Consider the following 23,113-nt stretch of genomic DNA (forward strand, 5'->3'; position numbering starts at 1 on the left):
GAGGTGGGGGGGTGGGGAGGGAGAAAAAGAAAGAAAATATTTTCCGTGTCCCCGCCTGCAGAGTCAGTGTGCGGTTTGGGAGAAAATGTGTCGGATATTTTGGGGCGGTCACGTGGGCGGGCGGGCTCGGAGAGGCCCCGGGACAGTCCCAGCCTAGAGCCCGTGCCCCCCCAAAGCCCCCCGTTGCCGCGAGCCCCTGACACTGCGACGCCGCATCCCCGCGACCGCCCGACGCCGGGACCTCGGGGCGTCTCCGGCCTCCCTTCCCCCTCCCTTCCCTCCAGGTGAGTCAGGCGGGGAAGCAGGCTCGCCGCCGCCCGCGGACGCCTGGGTCCCCGCCGAGGTGGGCTGGGGGCGGGGGCGCGGGGCAGCTACGCTGCTCAGTCCCTGCCTCCGCTGCTCTGGCAGTCCGCAGCGCTGGAGGGGCTTCCTGCCCAGCTTGGGGGTCGGCCCCGCTGCGGGAGGGAATAGGAAAGATTTAGACCGACTGGGGCTGGGTTGGGCTTCAGCGAGACTTCATTTGGGGAGAGCGCTTGGGGAACAGTCTTCAGCCAGGGGGTTTCTAGCCTACTTTTGCGCTTTGGAGCGCGAGGGAAGACAGGGTTCCCTTCTGTGTGGAAGGACCTCGCTAGCCCTCCCTCAGGCTTCCCCAGGGGAGTCTGACGGGTGAACTTCTGGTCCAAACTGGTCCAGGTTCCTCCTTTCCTGGTGGAATGGCCCAGCTGGGACATCCAAAGGGCAAGGAGACATCCAGAGGCAAGTGCTCCGAGCCTTTTGGGTCCTGGAGTTTGCAGAGACAAGTGGATAGGATAGGGGTCTGAGAAGGTTCCTTAAACTGCACTTCTGTATTCCCTGTCACTTGTCCCCAAGCAGGCTGTGAGTCTTTGCTCCCTCCAGCCAAGGATGGGGGCTACTCAGGAGTATTCAGGAGGGGAGGCAAAGGGAACAAAGGAAGATCAGCAAGACTGGGCCAGGGACCTAGGAGTCCTAGTCTGGGAGCCCCATTGACATGCCTTTCTGTCTTCAGCAGTGACAGCCCAGTCCCCTCAACCTGACCCAGTATGTAGGAGGGCAGCTCTGCAGGTGGCCAGAGGGTAAGAGTGCCTTGGCTGGGGGTGGGGGTGGGGGTGGCAGGGGAGGCTAAAGAGGGGTCTGTAGGGGGAAAAGCTGAGATGACTGTGCCCCTTCAAGGCCCATGTACAGGGTAGGTGCAATTCCAGACCTCAGGTCTGAGGCTCCTGCTCTTAATATCACTCCTCTGATGCCGAGTTTGGGTTGAGGACCACAGGCAGTGTCCCATATCCTTGAGGCAAGAAGAGAGAGGAAAGGGGTGGGGGGCACGAGGTAGTACATGCAGGGTGCCTGGAGCAAGGGTATCCCAAATAGACATACACACACACACACACACACACACACCCCACATGCATGCTCCCGTACACACACGCATGCACACTGTAGCTTAAAGCCTGGTAGGCAGAACAGGGCACACCCCCCCCACCCCGGCACACCCCCACCCCTGGCTCAGAAAGCCACCTAACTGGCACCTCCAGTTCCCCCCTCTGCCCCACCCTGCCCGTGCCCTCCATTGCCCACACACATTCCACTGGCATTGCCCGCCTGCCTGCCTCCTGGGCACTGCCCCTCCCTGGGGCCAGTGAGGTGGAGGGAGGGCACCTGGGGATGAGAGGTGGAGACTCAAGGGTCTTGACTCCCCCAAGGGTGGCACAAGGCCAGGGAAACCCAGGCCACCGCTGCCTCCTGGGGAGCAGGCTGGGGGCCCAAGCTAGAGCAGAGGATGCCTGGGTTCTCTGCCCAGGCTGGGGATGGGGTCATGGAAAAAGGTGGTCGTGTTTATACAGGGGGGAGGGGGGCAGCGGGTGGAGAGCAGCCGACAAGAGCAGCTTTGTTCCAAGCTCTAGAGCAGGCCAGGGCGGCAGGGAGACTTGCTCCCCCCCATCCGGCAGCCCCCTTCATCCATGCCCTCCCTCAACTCCACCACAGCCCTAAGAGAAGCAGCTTTGTAAGGGCCCCCGGTACCCTAGTCAGCCCCGCCTCCATCTGAGGTGGCATCTTGGGAAGAGAGAAGGGTTCTCTTCCTTCCACAGGTTCCCCAAAGAACCAACGCTTCTGGGTCCCTAGTGCAGGATTTCCTTTTACTCTCTGTACCACTGTCCTCAGTCCCTTGGTGCCTTCCTCCACCCAGAACCTAAGACCCTCTGGTCCCCTTCCCTTCCCAGCCAGGGCAGAGGAACCAGGGCTCAGAAATGGATGACTCTCTGTGTCCTTCCCTTCTCCACTCAACTCTCAAGTCCCTTCTCTGAGGCAAAATAGGTGGAAGCCCAAGGTGAGCTGGGGTATCCTTCCCTCATTACAGCTTCATTCCTCAGTAAGGACCAGGAGCCTGAGCATCCCTCTCTGGGACACCGACGTCCTCCTGCCCCACACTCAGGTCGCCGTTTCCCACCCGTAAGTGAGAAGCAAGGACAGTGAGTGCTGGAGCCAGAGCTGGGGCCCAGTGGAAGGCAGTCTGAAGAAGATGGGGGGGCTCTTGTAGCTTCTCACCCTTGGCATCCTAGGGGTTAATCCACCTGGAATGTGGCCCAGCCTGTTGAGCTATGGCCCAGGGGCCTCTGGGGCCCGGACTCCTGGCTCCACCTGGGCTTAAGCAGGGGTGAGGACGTGAGGGAATAGGGGAAGGAAAAGGAGGAGGACCCTAGGGGCTTGGGGGTCAGCCTTTTAGGCCTGGGGAGACATTGGGCTGAGGAGTCTGAGGGCACTGGGGATATGGGTGATGCCTCTTGAGGAGCAAGGGTTGCTTCTTGCATCAGGAGTGAGTGAAGGGTGGTGGTGTTAGGGTCTAAGTTTCTGTAACTTCCACGAGAGAGTCTGCCCTCAGGAGTTTGAAGGCCAAGGTAGATGAGAGATAGAAAAGAAAGAAGGGAAGGAAGGAAGGAAGAAAGAAAAGAGGGAAGGAAGGAAGGGAGGGAGGGAGGAATGAAGGGAAACAGAGGTACAAAGATGTAGAGATACTGGTCCTAGAAGCAAAGACTGATGAAAAGAGATGCAGAAATGCCTATCACCTACCTCTGGGCCTGCCCACCCCATGATCTGTATGTGTTTCATTCTCAGTCTTTCTCTGTCCTTCCGCACCACAATCCATTATGGTTCTGGCTGGTAGAGGAGGTACCCAGGCTGGGTGACTCTCCTTCCCCCTAACTCCCCTAGGGTGGGCAATTCTGGGGCTCCTGGGAAAGTCAAACTTTCCTTTGTCAGAGCATCAGGAGAGAAACCACCTCCCCAGTCCTTGGATTCCCATTTCCTCTCTCCTTCCTTCCTTTGTCCCTCCCCTGGGCTCAGGTTAAACATCTACTGGGGCCAGGCCACACTTGAGGGAGGGGAGGATGTAGGGAGGGCTTCCTAGAAGGAGAAGGCTCAGAGAAGACAGAGAAAAGGAGTTGGGGAAGTAAAGTAAGGTGAGGACAAGGAAAGGAGCTGCTCCCTGGCCTCATACCTAGCACTCAGTGGGGCTTCCATCAACATCTGTGGTTTTGAAGGAGAGTAGGCAAGACAGGTTAAGGAGTGAGGGATAATGGAGATAGAGATCAAACTGGGAGAGGGGGAACTGGAAGAGGGAGTATTGAGGAAGATGGGGACAGAAGAAAATGCTAACTACAAGAGAGCTATGGAGGAAGAGAAGGTACAAAGAGAAATGACATGAGACACATGGTATTTAATATGTGCCCTAGATTAATCTAAGCGCTTTACATATGTGAAATCATTTAATCCTTACAACAACCTTATGAAGTAGGCCCTATTATTCCTAACTGACAAATGAGGAAACTAAAATTCAGCAAGGGGAGATTAAGTAACACACCCAAGGTCCAGCTAGTGAGTAGTGGGGATCAATGCTGGTAGCCCAGCTCCAGAGTCAGGGTTCCTAACCACTGGACCACTACTCCTTTCCAGAGAGATGTAGGGCCCCAAACTTACAACAGAAATATGTTTGCTTTCCCCAGAGTGGTAGAGAGTTTAGTCTCTTTCTTCTTCTTCTTCTTCTTCTTTTTTTTTTTTTTAAAGATTTTTAAAATTTATTTGACAGAGAGATCACAAGTAAGTGGAGAGGCAGGCAGAGAGAGGAGGAAGCAGGCTCCCTGCTGAGCAGAGAGCCCAATTCTTATTTTTTAAAAATTTTAAAAAAATATTAAAATAAGCTCTATACCCAACATGGGGCTTGAACTCACAACAGGAGGGTTTGAATCCTGGCTCTACCACTTACAGCCTCGTGATCTTAGGCCAGTGACTCAACTTCAGTTTCTATGAAATGGGAATCCTAATTCCTACCTCCCAGGATTGATGTGAAGGTTAAATCAAGGGTCTAGGGCTCGCTCTTGGGCTTCACAGTCACGTGTCAGCTTAGGGGTCCTCTCTGCCGGGATTCCTAAGACCTGAACTAGTTTACCCTTCCCTGGAGAATTTTTTTCCTCAACCTGCATAAGATCCTGCCCTGCCTTCTACCCTGGGGTAGAGCTAGGGTGGTGTAAACCTTAGAAGCATGGAGGGAAAAGGCTCTAAGTGAGAGAGGGCCAGGGGGCTTGGAACCTTCTGGTGATCATTCTCTTATCTTTCCCTTTCCTCTCTTTCTCCCCAGGACTCTTGGAGACCCAGTGGGCAGGCCAGGAAGGGCGGGCACGGAGCCTCCCAGGCTGGGGCAGTGGGCATGGGCGGGGGCTGTGGCTGAAGACCTCCCCCGCCCATTGCAGACCCCAGGGGACACTGCCTCCCTCACCACAGCGATGGCCACCAATAAGGAACGACTCTTTGCAGCTGGTGGCCTGGGGCCTGGATCTGGCTACCCGGGGGCTGGCTTCCCCTTCGCCTTCCCAGGGGCTCTCAGGGGGTCTCCACCTTTTGAGATGCTGAGTCCTAGCTTCCGGGGCCTGGGCCAGCCTGACCTCCCCAAGGAGATGGCCTCTCTGTGTGAGTCTCAGGGACCTTGGGGGATGAGGGCAGGGGGAAACTGGAGGACATTTAGAGGTGGGAGCTAGAAAACATTGGCACCCTAGTTAGCAAGGCTGGCAGGGTTGGGGGTTTGATCTAAAGTAGTAGGGGACAGGGGTTGTGAGAGGGGGTTTGCATGTGGAACAAATGACATTGTTTGCAAATGAGAGTTCTCCTGCCCCCAAAGCCTAGAATGTTGCCTCCTGAGTCAACTGGTGGTGGAGAATATTTTTTATGGGCAGCCAGGGGTGTGTCTGGGGAAGTGTGAGGCTCCTGCCTGTATGCTGTGGTGGGTACAGTGGGGGAACAGCTTGGGGGTGAAGGAGTCTGGAAGGCCAATCAGCTGACTGTGATCAAGGGGTGAAGCTGGTGAGGCAGCTTAGAGGCAGACAGCACAGAAAAGAAATGAAATAGTGCCAAGTGCCCAAAGATGTGTGGGGTCAGGGAACTCTCCTCTTGGTGGTGGGGATGGTGGAAACAGCTGCAGAGAAGGTGGCCCTTATACCATAAGTAATCCGGGGAGGTAAGGGGGTGTTCCAGAAGCATCCTTTCCTCCAGCCCTGTGGGTTCTGGACTCCTCCCCTCCCTCTAGCTCTGGCGTGGTGCCCACATGCTGTGCAGATCCCTACTTGTCCCTCAGGCCTGCCCTCTTTGGGATAAGCCTGAGTGCTGACAGCAGACAAGCGTCAGGCCTCTCCTCTTGCTTCTGGATCCTCTTGCCTCCCACTTCGTAGTGGGTCTTCTTGACCAAGCCATGACAGGCGTGGGTGCCCAGGGGCTGGAGGGCTGGGTGGCTGCGTTCTGCTGGGGGGTAAAGGGGCCACATGTGAGCAGGTGTAGAGAACCCTCACCTGGAAAGAAGGGGCAGTGATGGAAGAAGAGGCACAGAGAAGGGCAGAAAAGCGGAGGCCCAGAGACGGAGAAGGAAAAAAAAAAAGACAGAAAGATAAAGACATCCTTTATAGCCCCGCAAGGTCAGGGAGAGAGAGGTGGGAGAGAAAGGGCCCTGCCTTCAGGAGGGGTGCACATGGAGGGTTGTGTGTTTGTGTGAAGGGGTGACTAGATGGGCTGGCAGTTCTAGTGGAAAGAGTGTGCTCATCTGGAGAAGGTGTGTGAATGTGTGTGTTTGTGAGTGTGAGTGCACATGTGTGTATAGACCATATACAGTTGTCTAGGCACAGCCTGTCCTCGAGACTCTCTGCTCATACATAGATTCCAGTGCACACAACAGAGTCAGTGTGAGGAGGCCACATTTAATAGGGCTGTTGACGACGGTGTGTCTGGTTGCTGAGGCCTTCTGGTGGCACGTCTGTAGACCAAAAGGGGATATTTGGGTGGTATACAAGTGAACAAGAGAGCACAAAGCCCCCTTTTTGGAAACCTCAGCTGGACTTCCCCTGCCTCATTTACACCCCATGAATCTATCCCAGGGCCTGAGGAGGGAGAAAGAAACCACCCATCGCACAGAGAACGGAGAATCCTACAACTCAGTGCCTTGGGACTTGGTTTCCCTAGGTTCTGGGAGAGGCTACTAAGGGAGCGAGGAGTAAGGAGGGAGAGGAGAAAAAGAATGGTAGTGGGGGAATGCTGAGAGCATGTGGCCAAGTCCCCAAGGAAGTTCTCCTGTGCTCTGGACACGCTGAGATCAAGGTCAGGGATCAAAGCGAGGTCAAGGCAAGGGAATGGGTCACACTGGGCTCTATCCCAGCAAGGCTGCACTGAAAGGGGGGAGGGGGACTGAAAGGAGAAATCCAAGGGAGGAGCCAAAATCAGGGCAGGTAGTTGGGGAGGGTGTAGCTGGCAGCAGGGGGTGGGGGGGGGACAGGCCTGGGCAGAGAGGTGCTGGTGGGGTGGAGAGGAGGGGAAGGCTTGGGTCCAGACAGCCTGCATGGGAGTGGGGCATGCAGGGCCCAGTGGCAAATGAGAGGGAGGCAAAGGGGAGAGGAAGGGATTCTGGGGTCTGGGAGACTTCACAAAGTGGGAGAGCAGCTGAGGGGTGAAAGGGCATAGTCTCTCATTTCTCTGCCCCATTGTCCCTTTTTGCCTAGGGCCACCCAGTGGAGAGGGGTTGGAGGCCTAGATCGGATGCCAAAGTCACACTCACCTTGAGTCTGTGTCTCTCTCTTCGCCCTCTCTCTCTTAGTCTAGGGGAGGGAGGGTGGTGCATGAAGGAGTCTGGAACTTCTCCCTGAGGCTGCCTCCTGGATCCTACCGCTGGGTCCCTAGCACCTTGGAGACATCCACATTGAGAAGGGAAATCTTGCTCCACCTCTTGGGGTTCTCCAGGGGCCTGAGTGGGTAAGGCAGGCATCTCAGAAGTGGGGAGCGGGAGGGGAAAGGGAGGGGGGCATGTGCTGTGGAGGCAAGCACAGGCCTGTGTGCATGGAAAAGCAGAGGGGTGTGTGTGTGTGTGTGTGTGTGTGTGTGCGCGCGCGCTTGCTTGCTTGTCCCGGTGTACGTGCTCACACGGGTGTATGAAACCCTGGGGTCTGCGTCTCTCTGTATCTCTGTGTTTATGAACACTGATGTGTTCTATTTGCTTTGTCAAGACTACAGGGAACAGAGTGGGATGGGAGGGAAGGGAAGCCTTGCCCTCTTCCCTGCTTGAGGAGATGTCTGTGGTGTAGAGGACTTAGCCCTGTTTATCCTCTGAACTTGGTGACAGTGTCCCTGGGGCAAGGAGCCCAGGCTGCACTGCACTAAGTCACATGGAGAAACTGAGGGCAGGCTGGCACAGGAAGAAAAAGAGTTCTACTTAAAAGAAACTGAAAAAAGACAGACTCAGGGACCTAAGTGAGGTGACAGAGAACTACACAGGCCAAAAGGCACAGACACAGAGAGAACCCAGACGCTGGGAGAGGAGGCCAGCAGAACAGGCGGGTAAGGGTGGCGAGCAGGCAGCGGGCGAGGCCTCCTCCAGGAAAAAACCCCAGCCCACTGCCTCCTTCCCCTCCCCTCCCCGGTCTCCACTGCTCAGGCTCGGGCTCCAGCTCCAGGCCTACACAAACGGGGCTTTGATTGCAACAGGAAACCTCTCTGGCGGGCGGGGGGGGGGGGGAAGCTGGGCAAGCCGCCGCCACTGGGGCCCAGGCTGCACCCCCCTCTCCTGGCCCCCTACCCAGTCCCAGCCCCCATCCTGCCCGGCTCCTTCTTTACACCCCTGCTTTGGGCCCCATCCCTCATTCACACCTCCCTTCTCTCTTCTGCTACCCCCTCCTCCAGAGATCCCCTCTCCCTATTGTCCTTCAGGTGGGACTCCTAAATTAGGACTTACCCTCAGGGTGGGGCTTCTTGCTTTGAAATGCCCCCTCTTCACCTTTTTGAGGGAAGGTTTTGGAAGAAAAGGAGAATTTAGCATGAGGTATTCGGAGCCACTTATCCTCCAGCTCTATCCAGAAGGTGGCAGGAGGGGGGAAAGGAGGGGTGCATAGCAGTAAGCTGTTCCTCCCTCCACAGTCCCTCGTTGGCCAAACTCATCATTGCTGGGGTGGTAGAGGCTCGGGAGGGGTGACCATGCAAGACCCTGAGTGCTAATGGCCCTGTTAGTGGGGGGAGGGGTACACTTCTCTGCCTCTGAGGTCTTGCCTTTGTGGGGCTCTAGCTGGGAGGGGTGAACTGTGGTGGTGGTGGGGATCATAGATTGGGAGGGGGGGTGAGTCAGGCAGCAGCCCCCCCTCATACTCCCACCAGGCTGGTGGAGAACATCTGGTTCCCATGAAATGCTAGAAGGCTAATGGGTCTAATTGCTGCAATAAGGGCTGGGGGGACTTTGGGGATAAGAAGGGGCACTAGATTCCCCCGTCCTCTTACCCTCTCTTCAAGGCTGTGCTAAGACTGTCTAGAATGGGGGGGTTGGGGTTGATGGGAAGGGTGGGCCTGGCACTCTAATGCCTTGTCCCTTATAAGGCCCCCTCTCCCTGCAGTGCCTGGGAAGCACACACAGATGGGGTCATGAGGAGTGGGGTGCATCTGGTGAAGAGAAAGGGGGGTTATTGAGGACTCATGACTTCCTGGAGCCCTCCACCCCCCTCCTGTGCCCCACTCCCAACCCCCCTCCCTGTGGCCTGGCCACTTCTGGTTCTAATTACCAACCAGGCAGGGCTGACTTAATTGGGACCTTTCAGATTTCGGAGGAGGAAGGGGGGGTTGGGGACTGACAGCCTAGAGTTGACTAATCAGGGCTCTTTTCCCCCTGGTTTTGGGGGTACTTCCATTTTATACTTAATTGATTTTTTTTTTTTTTTTTACCACTACCCAGAGACTGACTCAGAAATCTATCATTCCCCCACACCTTCTTTTTGTGTGTGTGTCCGGGGCTGGATTGAGAAATGGGGTATTTGAGGTCGGGGGGCAAGAGCAGGGAGCTCACATTGGGTTGGAAAGAACGCTGCCTTCCCACTTCATCCCCACTTCAACACCCCCCCCCCCCCCCCCGCGTCAGCTCTGCCACCCCGGCCGCACTCCCCATTCCCCCGCCATCCAAGAGCCAGGCCCTCCGTCCCAGCCCCGCCCCCCCACCAGCTCGCCCCCCCAGTCCCGGGCCACCACCCCGGCCCCTCCTCCGCACCCGCCTTCCTTCCCTGCCTACTCCTGGCACCCCTTCCTGCTCTTTATTCTTACAAACTGGCGCCCCACTCCTGCAGCACCCCAGTGCGCCCCCCACCCGGTACAACAGATTCTTAGAAAAGCGCGCCCCGCCCTGGCCTAGCCGCAGCAGCCGGGCGGGGGAAGGGGCCGGCCGGGCGCCGCTCCCGCTCCCCCGGCGCTCCCCGTGCGAGCCGCGCTGACAGAGCCGGCTGGGCCGGCCCGCCGGGCGGGCGGGCGGGGCGCGGGGGAGGGGGCGGTTTCCGGGAGTCGCCGCCGCTGGCGCTGTCCCGGGGCCAGGGTCCCCGATTCGGCCGGGCGGCGAGGGCAAACTCTTGACGTGGCCAAACCCCAGCCCCCCTCACCCACTTCTCCGCCGGGCGAGGGCGCTCAGTGCCCGGAAGGGGCTACCGAGGGGACAGCGAGGCGGCCCTCGGAGATCTGAAGGGCACTCAGTGTGGCACTGAAGGGGAGAAGGGCCAGTGACTGCCCATGGGGGGTGATGTGTAATGAGAACAGTTGACGACCGGACCCGAGAGTTACAGCCGAGAGGGACCCTTGGCACTTTGGGGCCACTGGCACGGTAGAAAGTCTGGGGGAGGGGAGTTGGCACTCAGCAGGGCAAGTTCATCGGAGGCGCGGTTGGCACTGTAGGGACAGTTTGGGGTGGCAATTTTGTGCTCGGAAAGTGAAGTCAGGCTCGAGGAAGGGGCACTGAGAGAGGTGGTGGAGCGACTGGGGAGCGTCAGTCGCGGGACGGGGCTCAGAGATCTTCGAGGGAGGCAGCCCGGGACGCGGCGAAGGGAGGACGGCTCCGGCTGGGAGGGGTAGACTCCGGGCTGCGCTGGAGGGGGCGGGGGACTCCGCGGCGGCGCTGGCGACGGCCTGGGCGGGGTGGGGCGGGGCCGGGTCAGGAGGAGGTGAGCGCGCCCGGCCACCCGCCCCGAGGGGGGTTCCCGGAGAGTTCACGGCGGGAGCGCGCTCAGGCCCTTCGACCGGGGGTGGGGAGAACGGGAAGGAAGGAGGAGGCCGCGCGCGCCGAGCCGCAGGAATGTACGGTTCGGCCCCGAAGCGCGCGCGCGGAGGGAGAGGGAGGAGCCAGGCCTGGGAATGAGGGGGTGGAGGTAGTGCAGGTCCCCGAGCTCCGAAGAACTGCCGGGCGCCCGGAACCTCCATGTTCCCCTCTCCCCCGTCTTCCTTGATACCCCTGCCTGTATCGACTTGTGTGCAAAAAGTGCTGGGGAGAGGAGGGGGAAACTCAAAAGGAAATGCGTGTGCTTGGTTCCTTCACTCCTTCCCCCTTTCCCGACCAGGGCACGCGCCGAAGTGCAAATGCGTGCAAAGCCTCGGGGCTGTGGAGACAGAATCCTTAACAGCATTCTCCCGAGCTAGATGTGCTTGCACAAGCGTTTGTGCAGCTATGGTTTTGTGTGCGTGCAGATAAATGCACGCGCACTGTTGCATATTTGCAGATACGTGGTGCCTTCCTAGATAAATGCATGCACGGTTATGTGTCTAAGCAAGCGCGCGCGCCGGGTGCGAGTGTAAGTGTCCGCTCCACTCCCAGCTCCGCTAATCTTAGTGCCCGGCCCCCTTCGCTCTCCAAGCCCCACCCCCCCACCCCTCCGGGCTTCGCTTTTACAAAAGGTCTCCCCAGTGTTAGCCGCCGAGGCGCCCAGAGTGAGCCGGACCGCGGCCGATGCGGCAGCCCCGGCTTTGCGCCCCGCCCAGTCCCTTTCCCCTGCTGGGGATCCCCCTCTTCCCCGCCCACCCCTTACCCCCCATGCAGCCTGGCGCCCTATGCTAGCCTTCCCCCTCCCCCCCTCCAGGAGCGGGGCGCCGCCGGGGGAGGAGGGGGAATCGGCTGCGGGTCCTTGGTGTTCCTAGCACCCAGCTTCTCTCCAAGCCGGGTCGCAATGTACGACTGCATGGAAACGTTTGCCCCGGGTCCGCGACGGCTGTACGGGGTGTCCGGGCCCGGGGCGGGCTTGCTGCGCAGAGCCACCGGCAGCTCCTGTTTCGCCGGATTTGAGTCTTTTGCCTGGCCTCAACCCGCCAGTCTGCAATGTAGGTACCAGAGCCCAGGGGTGGGGTGAGGGGTGCAGGAGAGGCAACGCCTCCCCCTTTCCATGTGTAAAAGGTGGAACCGGGGTGCAAGCGGAGATTCTCACTCTATGTGAGGGGCGGCTGTGTAGGAAAGAGAGGTACTGGCCCTTTAAACGTGGGGACCTCAGCAACTCCTTTGGGTGTGTGCCGTAGTGTTTGGAGTGTGTGTGGTTTTTATGGTGGGTGTTTAGCTAGGAGCTGCGGTTGATGCCACTCCAGAACTTCTGGGGATAGGGAGAGACCGAATTGCTATTGGTAGTTTGTGCCCGCAGGTCCGTGGCCCGGAGGGATATGGCACCCAGGACCGTGGGTGGCGTTTGTAGAGTCCATGTGGGAAGTTGAGAGCGTAAAAAATATTTGCAGAGCGTGTGAATCCCTGGAGTGTGCAGCGCCTTATGTAGGCGGTGTGGCTGTGAGTGTAGGGGGGGTCTCTCCACGCCTTGTCGCCCTCCGACAGCGCTGGCAGGTCCGCATGGCCCTTGCGTGGAGATGTTTGTGGCGTGGGACCGGGAAGGCGTGTGCCCCTGCGTGACTGCGGGGGCGGTTTTGGAAAGTGCCGTGTTCGGGCGTGCATCCTGTGTGCTCTGCGTGCGGAGTGGTCCGGGTGGTGCACACAACGGGGAGAGGGCTGGGCTCTTGCGCCCCTCCCCCACCCTAAAAAGCAACGTTTGGAACTGTGTATAGGGTTGTATGCGGCGAGACGACTTTTTCCTACGGCTCCGACACGCACAAGTTCAGTAGAAAGCGAAAAGTTTACCCAAAGTCTGTTGACGGTGGGGGGTGGCCCGCAGGAGGCAGCGGCACGGAGAACTGGACTCCTGGGTCCCCAAATATCCATCTTCCCCTCTCTGTGAAATGGGAGATGCCAGGCCTGGGGCCCTGGAACCCCTTTCCAGAGCGGTAATAAAAAGCTGGGGACTGAGAGGCAGTAAAAATGAAGTCCAGATGAGAGGCGGCTTTGAAGCCTGGGCCGAAGTGCCTGGCGGGGGTGGGTGTGGGGAGGAGCCGGGAGGGGAGCCTTGAACACCCCCCAAATTTACCCGGGGCTGGGAGTGCGCTGGTAGCCGGGTGCGGACGCCGGGGCGAGGGGCTTGTGGGCAGCTGGGAAGGGGCGGGCGGCGGGCGGGGCGGAGGGCGCAGGGGGAGTGCGCGCGCGGGGTCACCGAGACCCCGCCAACGCGCCTCGCTCCTTGGCACTCGGCAGCGCTGTTTACGAGAGTTTGGCTCCCCCCCTTTACTTTTTTCTTTACTGCTCTTTTTCCTTCCTTAGTGTATTTTTTCTTTCTTTTTTCTTTTTTTTTGGGAGGGGTGCTTTTGGTTCCAGGGCAATGCTGCTCATAGATTGGAGGAGGGAGGTGGCAAGCAGAAGATCCAACTTTGGGGGTGGGGCGGGGCAAGAATTAAAAGTGTGGCATTTGTAGGGTGGAGAAAGCATGGAACTGTTATTACTTTGCACCAAATCCTGGTGACTTCTTAACCTTCCTTTCACTGCCCAATAGGAAGGGGAGTTGGGGTATGTTGGGAGGAGTGCTGAGGTGCAGAGACTTTCTCAGGAGGGGTTTTTGTGAGGGCTGGGTCCTTTTTTCAGGAGCTTGGCAGTCTCAGGGACTTGGCTGGCAGTCTGTTTTTTTGCATTTCAATTTGGACCAATAATTTTGGCCTCTAGGGTCTTGGTGGGCTTCAGGCCTGCTCCACACACTTTCAGAGAGAAAGTAGTTTAGACCTATGTCTGCTTTGGGGAAGGGAAGAGTTCCCTTGAGGAGAGGGCCACATGGTGTGTTTGTGGGTGTTTGCCAGAGTCCTGGTGCTGCGCTGGCAGGCTGGGGGTGTTTGTCTGGTCGTGGAGCTGCTCTCTTGCAAATGTGAAGCTGGGTGTTGTGTCAGTGACTTGTGCCTCCACCGTGTGGCTGGAGTGAGTGTGCTTTTACCCCCGCCTGTGTGTTCTCCCATTCCAGGGGTGGTTGGGCTATGGGGGCCCATGGGTAGTGTGTCTGCTTTTGTGCCCTGTGTGCTGTGGATGTGTGAGTGTCTCCCAGGAGGTGTGTGTCAGACTGTGAGTCTGGGATTCTCAGCCCTGTGCCTCGCAGCTGGGAGCGTTTACAGCCGGTTATAAAGAGTTTGTTTGAAGCTCCGCTCAGCCTGGCCAGGAATTTCCTCAATTTCAGCAATTTGGGCTTTAAAAGGAGAAAAACCTAGAGCCCACCCCCCTCCTTCCCGGCAGGGGCCCCTGCCTAGCTCCTGTTGGGGTCTGGGCCCAGGGCTGAGAAGACTCTGAGCAGGCCTAAGCCAATTAGCTCTCTTGTGCCCTTCGCCCCCAGAGCCCCTGGGCTGCACTCTAGGGTTCAGGGGGCGGGCTTGTGCCAGAGGGGTGCCCAGAAGGGGTGACACTACCATTTAGACAGGAAAAGTTGTCCCCAGGGCTGTCTCCCTGCGGCCCCCAGTCTTGTAATTGCCTGGCACTGCCCCATGCCAGTCTGACCGCACCCAGGCCCTTTCGCAAGAGAGGAAATGAGGCAGCGCTCTGCGGGCAGGGAGGGCGTCAGCGCTGGAGCGAACACCATCCCACGCACTGGCCTGTGGGCCGCACTTGTGCCCTCCTAGGATGTCAGGAGGGGTCCTGAAAGGCATTCCAGCCCACCCCGCATCTCTCCGCCCCAGCGCCTCCTGGAGTCCCCCCCACCCCCACCCCGGTCCTGAATAGACTGGAGGCACCTTCTTTCCTCCCCTCTCCTCGGTCCTTTTCCAACTGGAAATCTCTCTCTAGCAGGATTCTTATGCTAATGGGGTCTGCGTGTGGGTGGGTGGGGAGGGCTTCCCTCCTATGGGGTGGGTGGAGCTAGCCCAGAACCCCGGCATCCTGGGCATTCCTTCAGCCCTGCTGGCGGCCTGGGGCCGTCCTTTTGACCAGGTGGGCCACGGCAGGTTAGAAGAAGAAGGTGCTCACGAGGTGGGTGTGTGGGCCACTCCTCAGGGAGGGTCTCAGCGTTTTCTTGCACTAATTGGGCCCTCTAGGTGTGGGCATCAGGTCCTACCGGTTGAATAATTTATAGATTTTTCCAGCCTTGGAAGATGAACTACAGACCCAAACAACCCGCAGAATCAAAAAGGTCTCCCAAGTAGCCTCCTGAATAGGGAGGGTGTCCTCCCAGCCACACATGCTCAGTGTGGCAGGGGCTGAGAACCACCCCCCCCAACCTTTGAGCTGCAATTGGGTATTTGTGTGGGAAGTTTAGGAGTGAAGACCTAGGCTCAGAGAGGGTCCAGAGGTAGCTCCCCTCCCCCACGAGCCCTGTTTACCCACTGTCACCTGACTTTTCCTGCTTTGCTACACCCCCAACCTCTTCTGGATCTGAGAATCAGAGCAAATATCTCAGTCTCTCCTTCCCCAACTTCTCTTGAGTCCCTGCAGGCCACTTATACTTAGTCAGAGGACCAAAGCGGCTTGGCTCCACCATCAACTGGTAGTGTGGCCCTGGGCTGGCCACTTCCCTCTCTTGGCTTCCGTTCCTTAGGTGTAAAATCAGGCTATTGCATATCTTCTGACCTGCTTTCTTGATACCTGTGTCTCATTTGCTCCGCTGCCTCAGTGGTTCCTGGAGAAAAGGACACTGGCAGTTATTTGTGGGGAGGGGGCGGTATGATAGGCAAAAGCTGGAAGATTATCTACCATGTACTACTTGAGAGAAACTGAGGACCTCTTCCACCTACTGAATATCCCATCAGGTCAACTACCTGGGCGCTAGCTGCTACTTGCCTACTGGGCCCCAGAACTCTTGCCTCATGAGGAGGAAGGTGGTGGGAGGTAGATGATCTGACGAGGTGGACCAACATGGACATGACAGACAGCGACTATAGAGTGCAGAGCCACAGCCCATAACCCCTCCCCCTGCCCACTTGATAGCTGGGGAAACTGAGGCCCGTGGCAGTTAACTGCCAGTATGACCTGGACCTGGAATTTGGGGAACTGAGCAGTGTCACGAGGGCTTGGACTGGCACTGTTGTGCAGGGAGATGGCCCGAATGCAGGAGGTGCACTAAGAGTGGTTTTCTGGAAGCATTTGCTCTGGGGCTGTACGTGGTTGTTGGGACTTTAAGTCACCTTGCCGGAGATGTGGTGGCACCGCTGAGCTGGAGGGAGAAGTGGGAATGGGGTAGATGTGTATAGTGAGGGTGCCTGGAGAAGTGAGGGACCCTGCTCCCTGACCCTCATGTCACTGCTTTCCCCCCAGCGGTGGAGACGCAGAGCACTAGCTCAGAGGAAATGGTGCCTAGCTCGCCCTCGCCCCCTCCACCTCCTCGGGTCTACAAGCCTTGCTTCGTGTGCAATGACAAGTCCTCAGGCTATCACTACGGGGTCAGCTCCTGTGAAGGCTGCAAGGTGTGTGAGTAGTGGGGGTGGGAGCCCTGGGCCTCGGGTCCAGACTAGAGGGGCAGGACCCTGTGTGTGAGTGGCTCTCACTGGGGAGCGGGAGGGGCTGCTTTTCACAGACTTGGCCCCTAGTCTGGTGGGGGCCTGGGCCGACCCACAAGGCCCCAGAGAGGCTGGTATACTCCCAGCATCCTGCTTCACTGCCCACCCCCACCCCCAACTCCAGGGCTTCTTCCGCCGCAGCATCCAGAAGAACATGGTGTACACGTGTCACCGTGACAAAAACTGTATCATCAACAAGGTGACCCGGAATCGCTGTCAGTACTGCCGGCTACAGAAGTGCTTCGAAGTGGGCATGTCCAAAGAAGGTATTGCGCCCCCCCCCCCCCAAGCCTGGCCAGAGCAGGAACCCTCCCAGCCCACGGGTGGTAGCTACCCTCTTCCCGCTGGCCCGCTGCCACTTCCTTGACCTCTGGGACCTGGCCTGCCTTGCCGTGCTGCTTCTGCTTCTTAGTCCCCGGGCAGTCCTATTTGATGAGTACCCGCCCATTCACCCAGGAGGCCCAACCCCTTGCCCTTCTTCCCTCTCAGTGCTTAATCCTTTCTCTGAATGAGTGAATGGGGGTTACTGGCTCTCTTTGCCTGGTTTCATGGGGAGATAGTTGGGGGGGGGGGGCTTGACAGTTGCCTCCCTGCTCCCAAGACTGAGCCTGAGGTGGATCTGGGGTGGCCCCCTCTCCTGCACCATTGTGCTGCCAAGGCTATAAGTGGATATCCTGCCGCCTGCATATCCTGCCCCCCCCCCCCAGCTCCTGCAGGGTGACAGGAAGGGCAGGATGGAGCCGAATGGCTTGGGGAGGGAGCAGGGGCTGCAGGCCCTGGGTGGGGCTGGAGAGAGCCAGCCTGGGAATGGGAGCTCATAGGAGCTAGGGAAACTGAGGCAGCAATTAGGGTCCCAGGGAACAGATGTTCATGATAAGGACAGAGGACAGGATAATTTGGGTGAGAGGGGATACCCAGAGGGAGGTTCTGAGGGTCCTGACCCTCTCTATGTACCTTCACCCCCAAGCTGTGCGGAATGATCGGAATAAGAAGAAGAAAGAAGTAAAGGAAGAGGGGTCGCTTGACAGCTATGAGCTGAGCCCTCAGTTAGAAGAGCTCATCACCAAGGTCAGCAAAGCTCATCAGGAGACCTTCCCCTCACTCTGCCAGCTGGGCAAATATACCACGGTGAGTCCAGTGAGGGCAGGGGACCCTTCACTTTGGAGACTGTGGGTTTGTATTGAGGTTACGGTCTAGTGCTGAGGACAAGGAAAGGCAACAGAATGCAGAGGGGAGAGTTTGGGGTTTGGGCAGAAAGAAGATAGCCCACCAGGGCAGGCTTTAGCTTGCATTCCCACCTGCCTTCCCTGTAGAACTCCAGTGCAGACCACCGGGTGCAGCTGGATCTGGGGCTCTGGGACAAGTTCAGTGAGCTGGCCACCAAGTGTATCATCAAGATCGTGGAGTTTGCCAAGCGGCTGCCTGGCTTTACCGGGCTTAGCATTGCTGACCAGATCACTCTGCTGAAGGCCGCCTGCCTGGACATCCTGGTGAGTTAAGCCCGGAGGCCTGTCTCCTTCCACAGCCTGTGAGGCCAAGGAATTGGTCTGCACAAAGATCTCATTATCTCCTCCAACCCCATCTCCAATCTGGGACTCCCCAGATCTTCTCTAAAGCCAAGCTTTTTTTGTCTTCCTCCTGCCCAAGACCTGATCCTACACTTCTGGACGCCCTGCCTCTTTCCGACCTCTCTTCCCTCCCAAGCTTTAGATTCCCCTCCTCCGCCTCCCTCCTGTGCCTGCTGTAGGTTGCCCTCCTTCAGCTTTTAACTCCCTCCCATGCACCCCATCACCTCTTCTCTCCACCTGAGATGGGCTCTTCCCCAGACACAGCACTCAGCCTTCCCCTTGCCTACCTCCAGATGCTACGGATCTGCACAAGGTACACCCCGGAGCAGGACACCATGACCTTCTCCGATGGGCTGACTCTGAACCGGACCCAGATGCACAACGCCGGCTTTGGGCCCCTCACAGACCTCGTCTTTGCCTTTGCTGGGCAGCTCCTGCCACTGGAGATGGATGACACAGAGACTGGTCTGCTCAGTGCCATCTGCCTCATCTGTGGAGGTGCGGGGGCGCCCCCTGGTGGTTACATGCGCTCCTTTCCCACTGTACCCCATACCTGCTCTCGGACCAGGCAGGAGACCTTGGTCCTTCATTGTTGCAGCTGCCCCATGTGCAGACTTCTCAGAGCCAGTACAGCGTCCCAGCAGCGCTGGGGCCTAGGACAGAAAGGAGAGCAGAGGAAGAGCTGAGGAAATCCCAGATGACTGATGCTGAGATATAGCGGTCTGGGCAGGAGTGATTTACCAGAGGGGAGAAGAAGGTGTGGGGCCTGGAGCAGGGGAGGTGGTCTGGGTAGGAACCATAGGAACCATAGGCAAAGGGCTGATGGGTCAGATTGGGGTGCCTCGGGGGGCCATAGGGCAGGGCCAGTTGGGATGGGCCCTCTCACTGTCTCTTCCAACTCTTCCTCTCTCACAGCTCTGTGCTTGTTCCTGCAGACCGCATGGACCTGGAGGAACCCGAGAAAGTAGACAAGCTGCAGGAGCCGCTGCTGGAGGCCCTGAGGCTCTATGCGCGCCGGCGGCGGCCCAGCCAGCCCTACATGTTCCCGAGGATGCTCATGAAGATCACGGACCTTCGGGGCATCAGCACCAAGGGTCAGTCATGAGGGCACTCCTCCCCTCTCCAGGCACCTGCTGGTCTCTCGGGTCAGGCAGGCAGGCATCAAGCGAAGACCAGAACAGAGCATCAGGGGCCCTGCACTGGACTCCTAGCTCTGCCGCAGGCTGGTGGCAGACTTCGGGAACATTCCTTTACTTATTGTACCTTGTTTTCCTGTTTGGAAGCTAGACTGTACTTAACAGTTACCCCACCAGTTGTGAGAACTAAGCAAGTTAACAGAGCGGGCTTAGAATGGCTCTGAACTAAAAATGCAGTTCCTCAGTGGCTATAGCCGCATTTCAAGTGCCCAGGGGTGAGTGAGGACTGTGCTGGATGAAGCAGAGAGAACCATCCTCACAGAAAGTTCTTTTGGACAGTGATGATTCAGAAGGATGTGTGGCAGATAGTAGGGGTTCAGTTGGTATTAGCTGTTATTCTAAAGCTTAGTAAGAAATGACCTAGGAACAGTGGGCCAGCTGTAGACATGGGAAGGGGGAGTGCCTGAGGGATGGGACTGAGAGTTGGGCCGTGATCTTGGAGCCTAAGAATGGGATAAGTGGGCAGCAAATTTGGCAGAGAAGGCAGGTAGAAGCTGCAGCAGAGGAGTGGCTCCCAGGGACCATGGAGTAGGGAGAGGGTGAGCTGGGACAGAGAGGTGGCAGGCTTGTGCTAGGTTCCTATGGTTTCCTGTGTGTTCCCAGAGAGAGAAAGGTTGTGTTCCCAGAGAGAGAAAGGTTAGGGAGATGGCCTCAAGGGGCATGGGCTTCTGCTCCCTTGAACATCTTTGTCCCTCTGTTGCAGGAGCGGAAAGGGCCATTACCCTGAAGATGGAGATTCCAGGCCCGATGCCTCCCCTAATTCGAGAGATGCTGGAGAACCCCGAAATGTTTGAGGACGACTCCTCGCAGCCTGGTCCCCACCCCAAGGCCTCTGGCGAGGATGAGGTTCCCCGGGGCCAGGGCAAAGGGGGCTGCAGCCCCCAGCCTGACCAGGGCCCCTGACTTCCCTGCCGTGGGGGTTGGGGCTCCAGGCAGCAGACTGACCATCTCCCAGACACTGCCAGTGACTGGGGGAGGACGTGCTCTGCCCTCTCTCCACCCCTTCCAATGAGCTCCTTGTTTTTGCCAAAGTTTCCAGGGGTGCCTCTGTGTTCATCCCCTCCCTGTTCTAACTGGCTCCCTCTCCAATCTTGGGGCCTTGCTCTGTTCCCACCAGGAGAGAGGGCAGAGGGGTAAGCCTCGGTTTGGACTCTAAAATCTCAGCACTGCCCCTCAGACACCAGGGTCCCAGGCTCCCCAGGGCAGAAGGAAGACCCTGCCAGTTCCACAGCCCCTTCCTCTGCCAGGTGCTTAGGCCTCTGGGAGCAAACAGGAACACTAGAGACCAAAAAGGGGGCATGGGGGGGCTGAGCCCACCCTCTTGCCCCTGCCCTTGGTGCCTCATGCCGCTAATGCACCTGCCAGGTGTACGCTGCCCTCGGAGCCCCAGCCTCGTGCCAGGTCAGGTTGGGCCAGGCTGGGCCCTGCATTTTTGGGGGGCCCAGAGGGTGAAAGGGACAGACACAGCTCCGTTAGGCACCTCTTTGCTTGGGCCCAGAGTTGACCTTGTGCCCTCCGTTACAAGTCCCTCCCTCCCCCAGTCCCGTGTTGTCCCCCACCCCTGTCATGTGCCTTGGGCTTCCCCTGCCTCCCATCTCAGCCACTGGGGCAGGGACCCTCCTACACTACAGAGGGGCCAGGGGATCCCTCTCCCCCTAGTGCCTTCCCCACTCCTTGTCTCCAGAGCAGCTTGGCCCAGGGAGGGGGGTGGGTGGGCGCTGCTTAGCTGATCCTTCCCTGACCCAGAGGAAACCTCTATTTATTTATTAGCTTTTGTTTACACCCTGGACTTGACCCCTTCCTCCAGGGGTCTTGGGAGGGGGAGCCCAGGGCCCCTGTGACCCCTCCCTTCTTCCTCCAATCCCCAGTTTGTATTTAGCTGCCAAATAAGATTCCCACTGGCTCCCCTTTTTCTCTGGGGGCGTCAGGGTGCTGTTCCCTCCCCTCTGTTTACATCTCCCCTCCACCCCGCTGTATCGCATATTGCTGAGTTTTCTATTTTTGCAAAATAAAGTGATGGAAACTCATGGCACATGACTCCCTCTGGGAAGAGGTGGGGGAAATGACCTGGCTCACCTGGAGAGGGGCTGGGTGAGTCTACTGGATTTTGCAGTTTTCTGAGGGAAACCAGGGAAATTGGATGAGATGCACCTAGATGGGGGTGGTGGGAGGGTGGGGGAAGGGAGCCCATGGGGCCTACCCTGGGTTTTTGGGCCTCCCACAGCCACCAGGTGTGGGCTTTTAGATTGGGCCCTGTGGACCTCTGGGAAGGTGTGAATGGTCCCAGAGGCCTTTAAGGTGTCCCCACAGCCCTGGTTATGTATATGTGATATCTGCCCTTCTCTGGGGAGGGCGTTCATCGAAGCTGCCTTTGGCTCTCATGAGGGTCTCTGGCCCCAGAACCACCACATCCCACATCTGAGTTGCAGTGTTTCTGTTTTACACCAACCCTCTCTTTACTTCATGAGCTCCCCTGCTCTGTGACCCCACTATCACCTCAGAAATCACTCCCTCTGCCCCTTCTGACCCCACTGTTCCCTTTGGTCCGATCTCTCCTTGCCCCCTTTGGTCCTAATATCTCTCCTTGCCCCTGCAACACCGCCACGCTCAGCGCATTGCCTGTGGCCTCCCCACTCCCCCTCTGCAACTCCCCCTCCATACCCCGCCCTACAAACACTCTGCGGCCCACCTTCCTCACTGGGACCACGCCCTGCCTACCTTGTGCCTGGCTTTCTTCCACCTTTCTTGGAGGTTGACCTGTGCATGTAGGAGAGAGGTTGGGGATGGGGGGGGGGTCAGAGAGAAAAGAAGAGTGGGGAAAAGCAGAAGAAGAAAGTGAAAGAAGCTGTGGTGGAAACCACAGGGCCTATGGGGAAGGAGGGGTCGTCGCCATAGTAACCCCTGCTTGTGGGGGAAGGGTACAAGGGCTGGTAAGCTGAGGCCAGCTGAAGAAGCACCCCCCCCACCAAGAAGTGCCCCCACTCTGTTCCAGTGGCTCTTCCCAGCAGCAAAACTCCTACAATCCACCTGCTGCTCACACCCACCAAGAGACAGATGCTTGTCTACATGTGGTGACGTGTCAGTCAGTCCCCGCCATGCAGAAGGTCCCTCTGGCAGGCAGAGGAGGCCAACCTGTGAACATAGATCTCCAGTCCAGCTCCTTCTCAGAGCTCCCTGTGGTCAACTGTGGGTTGGAAGCCGGTATTTTCCACACCCCATTTTCCTCCCAGGCTTCATCCTTGCCCTTGCTCCAGCGGCCGTGACCTCCAGCAAACGTAACCCCACCCTCGGCTTCTTCCATTTCCCTCCTCTCCGCCTTTCCCAGCCTCGGCCGCTGCCTTCTTGGCACTGCCCCCCCCGCCCCCCCGCCAAGTCTCGTTCTCTGAGCCAGGCCCTGTGTCCATCTCCAACTTCCCAGCTGGCCGGACCTTGAATATCTCAGCCTCTCTGCTTCTCACTGGGTTCCTTCTCATCCACGGAGTCTATTATCAAGCCCTTAGGTTGTCCCGGGTTCTCTTGGAAGCAGTTGATGTGATTTAGCTCATTTAATTATCACGGCAATCCTCAGTTCCCTGGGACCGATGAGAGGAAGCCACAGGAAGGTTAAATAACTGCAGAAGTTCTCAGGGCTGTCATGAGAGATCCAGGATTGGAGCTCAGGCTGTTTGGCCCCAGAGCCTGTGGCATTCAGCCCCCAGCATGATAGAGTGGGCACTGGGTTTTCAAAATGAGTGCCCATAGTCCCTTACATTCCCCTTCCCGGTACTTACTGCCTCCCTATTTCTTCCTTTCCTAACATGTTCCTGTATGAAGAAGTGGAGAGGTCACACCAACTTGGGAAGTAGGCAGCCCTGGACGGAAAGCCCATACCCGCGAATTGTTAGCTAGGTGGTCTTGGGCAAAGATTTTCATTTCTTACCTCTGAACCACAATATCTATCTCTCCTCTTAGCCTCTATATCTGTAAAATTTGGGGGCTGGGGAGATATTAACCTGTGGCTGTGTCATGGGTTAATTATAATATGGGACACCCCAGCATGTCATAGGGTCTCGGTAGCCAGACAAGCTTCCTTGCTTCCTTCCAGATCCCTGTATCATCACCCCCTCCCCTTGGCTCAATTCCACCCCTATGGGCTCCACCTTCTCCTAGGTCAGTTACCCCACCACCCCGAAATCTCCTCCACCCCACCCC

The 23,113-nt window shown here is 57.8% G+C and overlaps 1 protein-coding gene across 12 annotated transcripts; it reads left to right on the top strand.

The window, feature by feature from the left end:
* Positions 1 to 17: 17 nt before the first annotated feature.
* Positions 18 to 20,949, top strand: RARG (retinoic acid receptor gamma). 12 transcript variants are annotated; one of them, XM_059185214.1, is made up of 11 exons: positions 18 to 284; positions 1,028 to 1,094; positions 2,238 to 2,344; positions 4,649 to 4,977; positions 15,917 to 16,065; positions 16,283 to 16,424; positions 17,126 to 17,286; positions 17,472 to 17,648; positions 18,020 to 18,224; positions 18,662 to 18,820; positions 19,626 to 20,949. In XM_059185214.1, exons 4-11 carry the CDS (start codon positions 4,794 to 4,796, stop codon positions 19,823 to 19,825), a joined length of 1,377 nt encoding a protein of 458 aa, XP_059041197.1. In that variant the 5' UTR covers positions 18 to 284; positions 1,028 to 1,094; positions 2,238 to 2,344; positions 4,649 to 4,793; the 3' UTR covers positions 19,826 to 20,949. The 12 variants fall into 12 exon arrangements, with proteins under 12 accessions (XP_059041197.1, XP_059041198.1, XP_059041200.1 ...); XM_059185215.1 differs by lacking the exon at positions 2,238 to 2,344 and adding an exon at positions 2,375 to 2,466; XM_059185217.1 differs by having other exon boundaries at positions 1,031 to 1,094.
* Positions 20,950 to 23,113: the final 2,164 nt, after the last annotated feature.

The sequence above is a fragment of the Mustela lutreola genome, chromosome 8 (assembly GCF_030435805.1).
Source record: "Mustela lutreola isolate mMusLut2 chromosome 8, mMusLut2.pri, whole genome shotgun sequence".
Taxonomy (NCBI): domain Eukaryota; kingdom Metazoa; phylum Chordata; class Mammalia; order Carnivora; family Mustelidae; genus Mustela; species Mustela lutreola.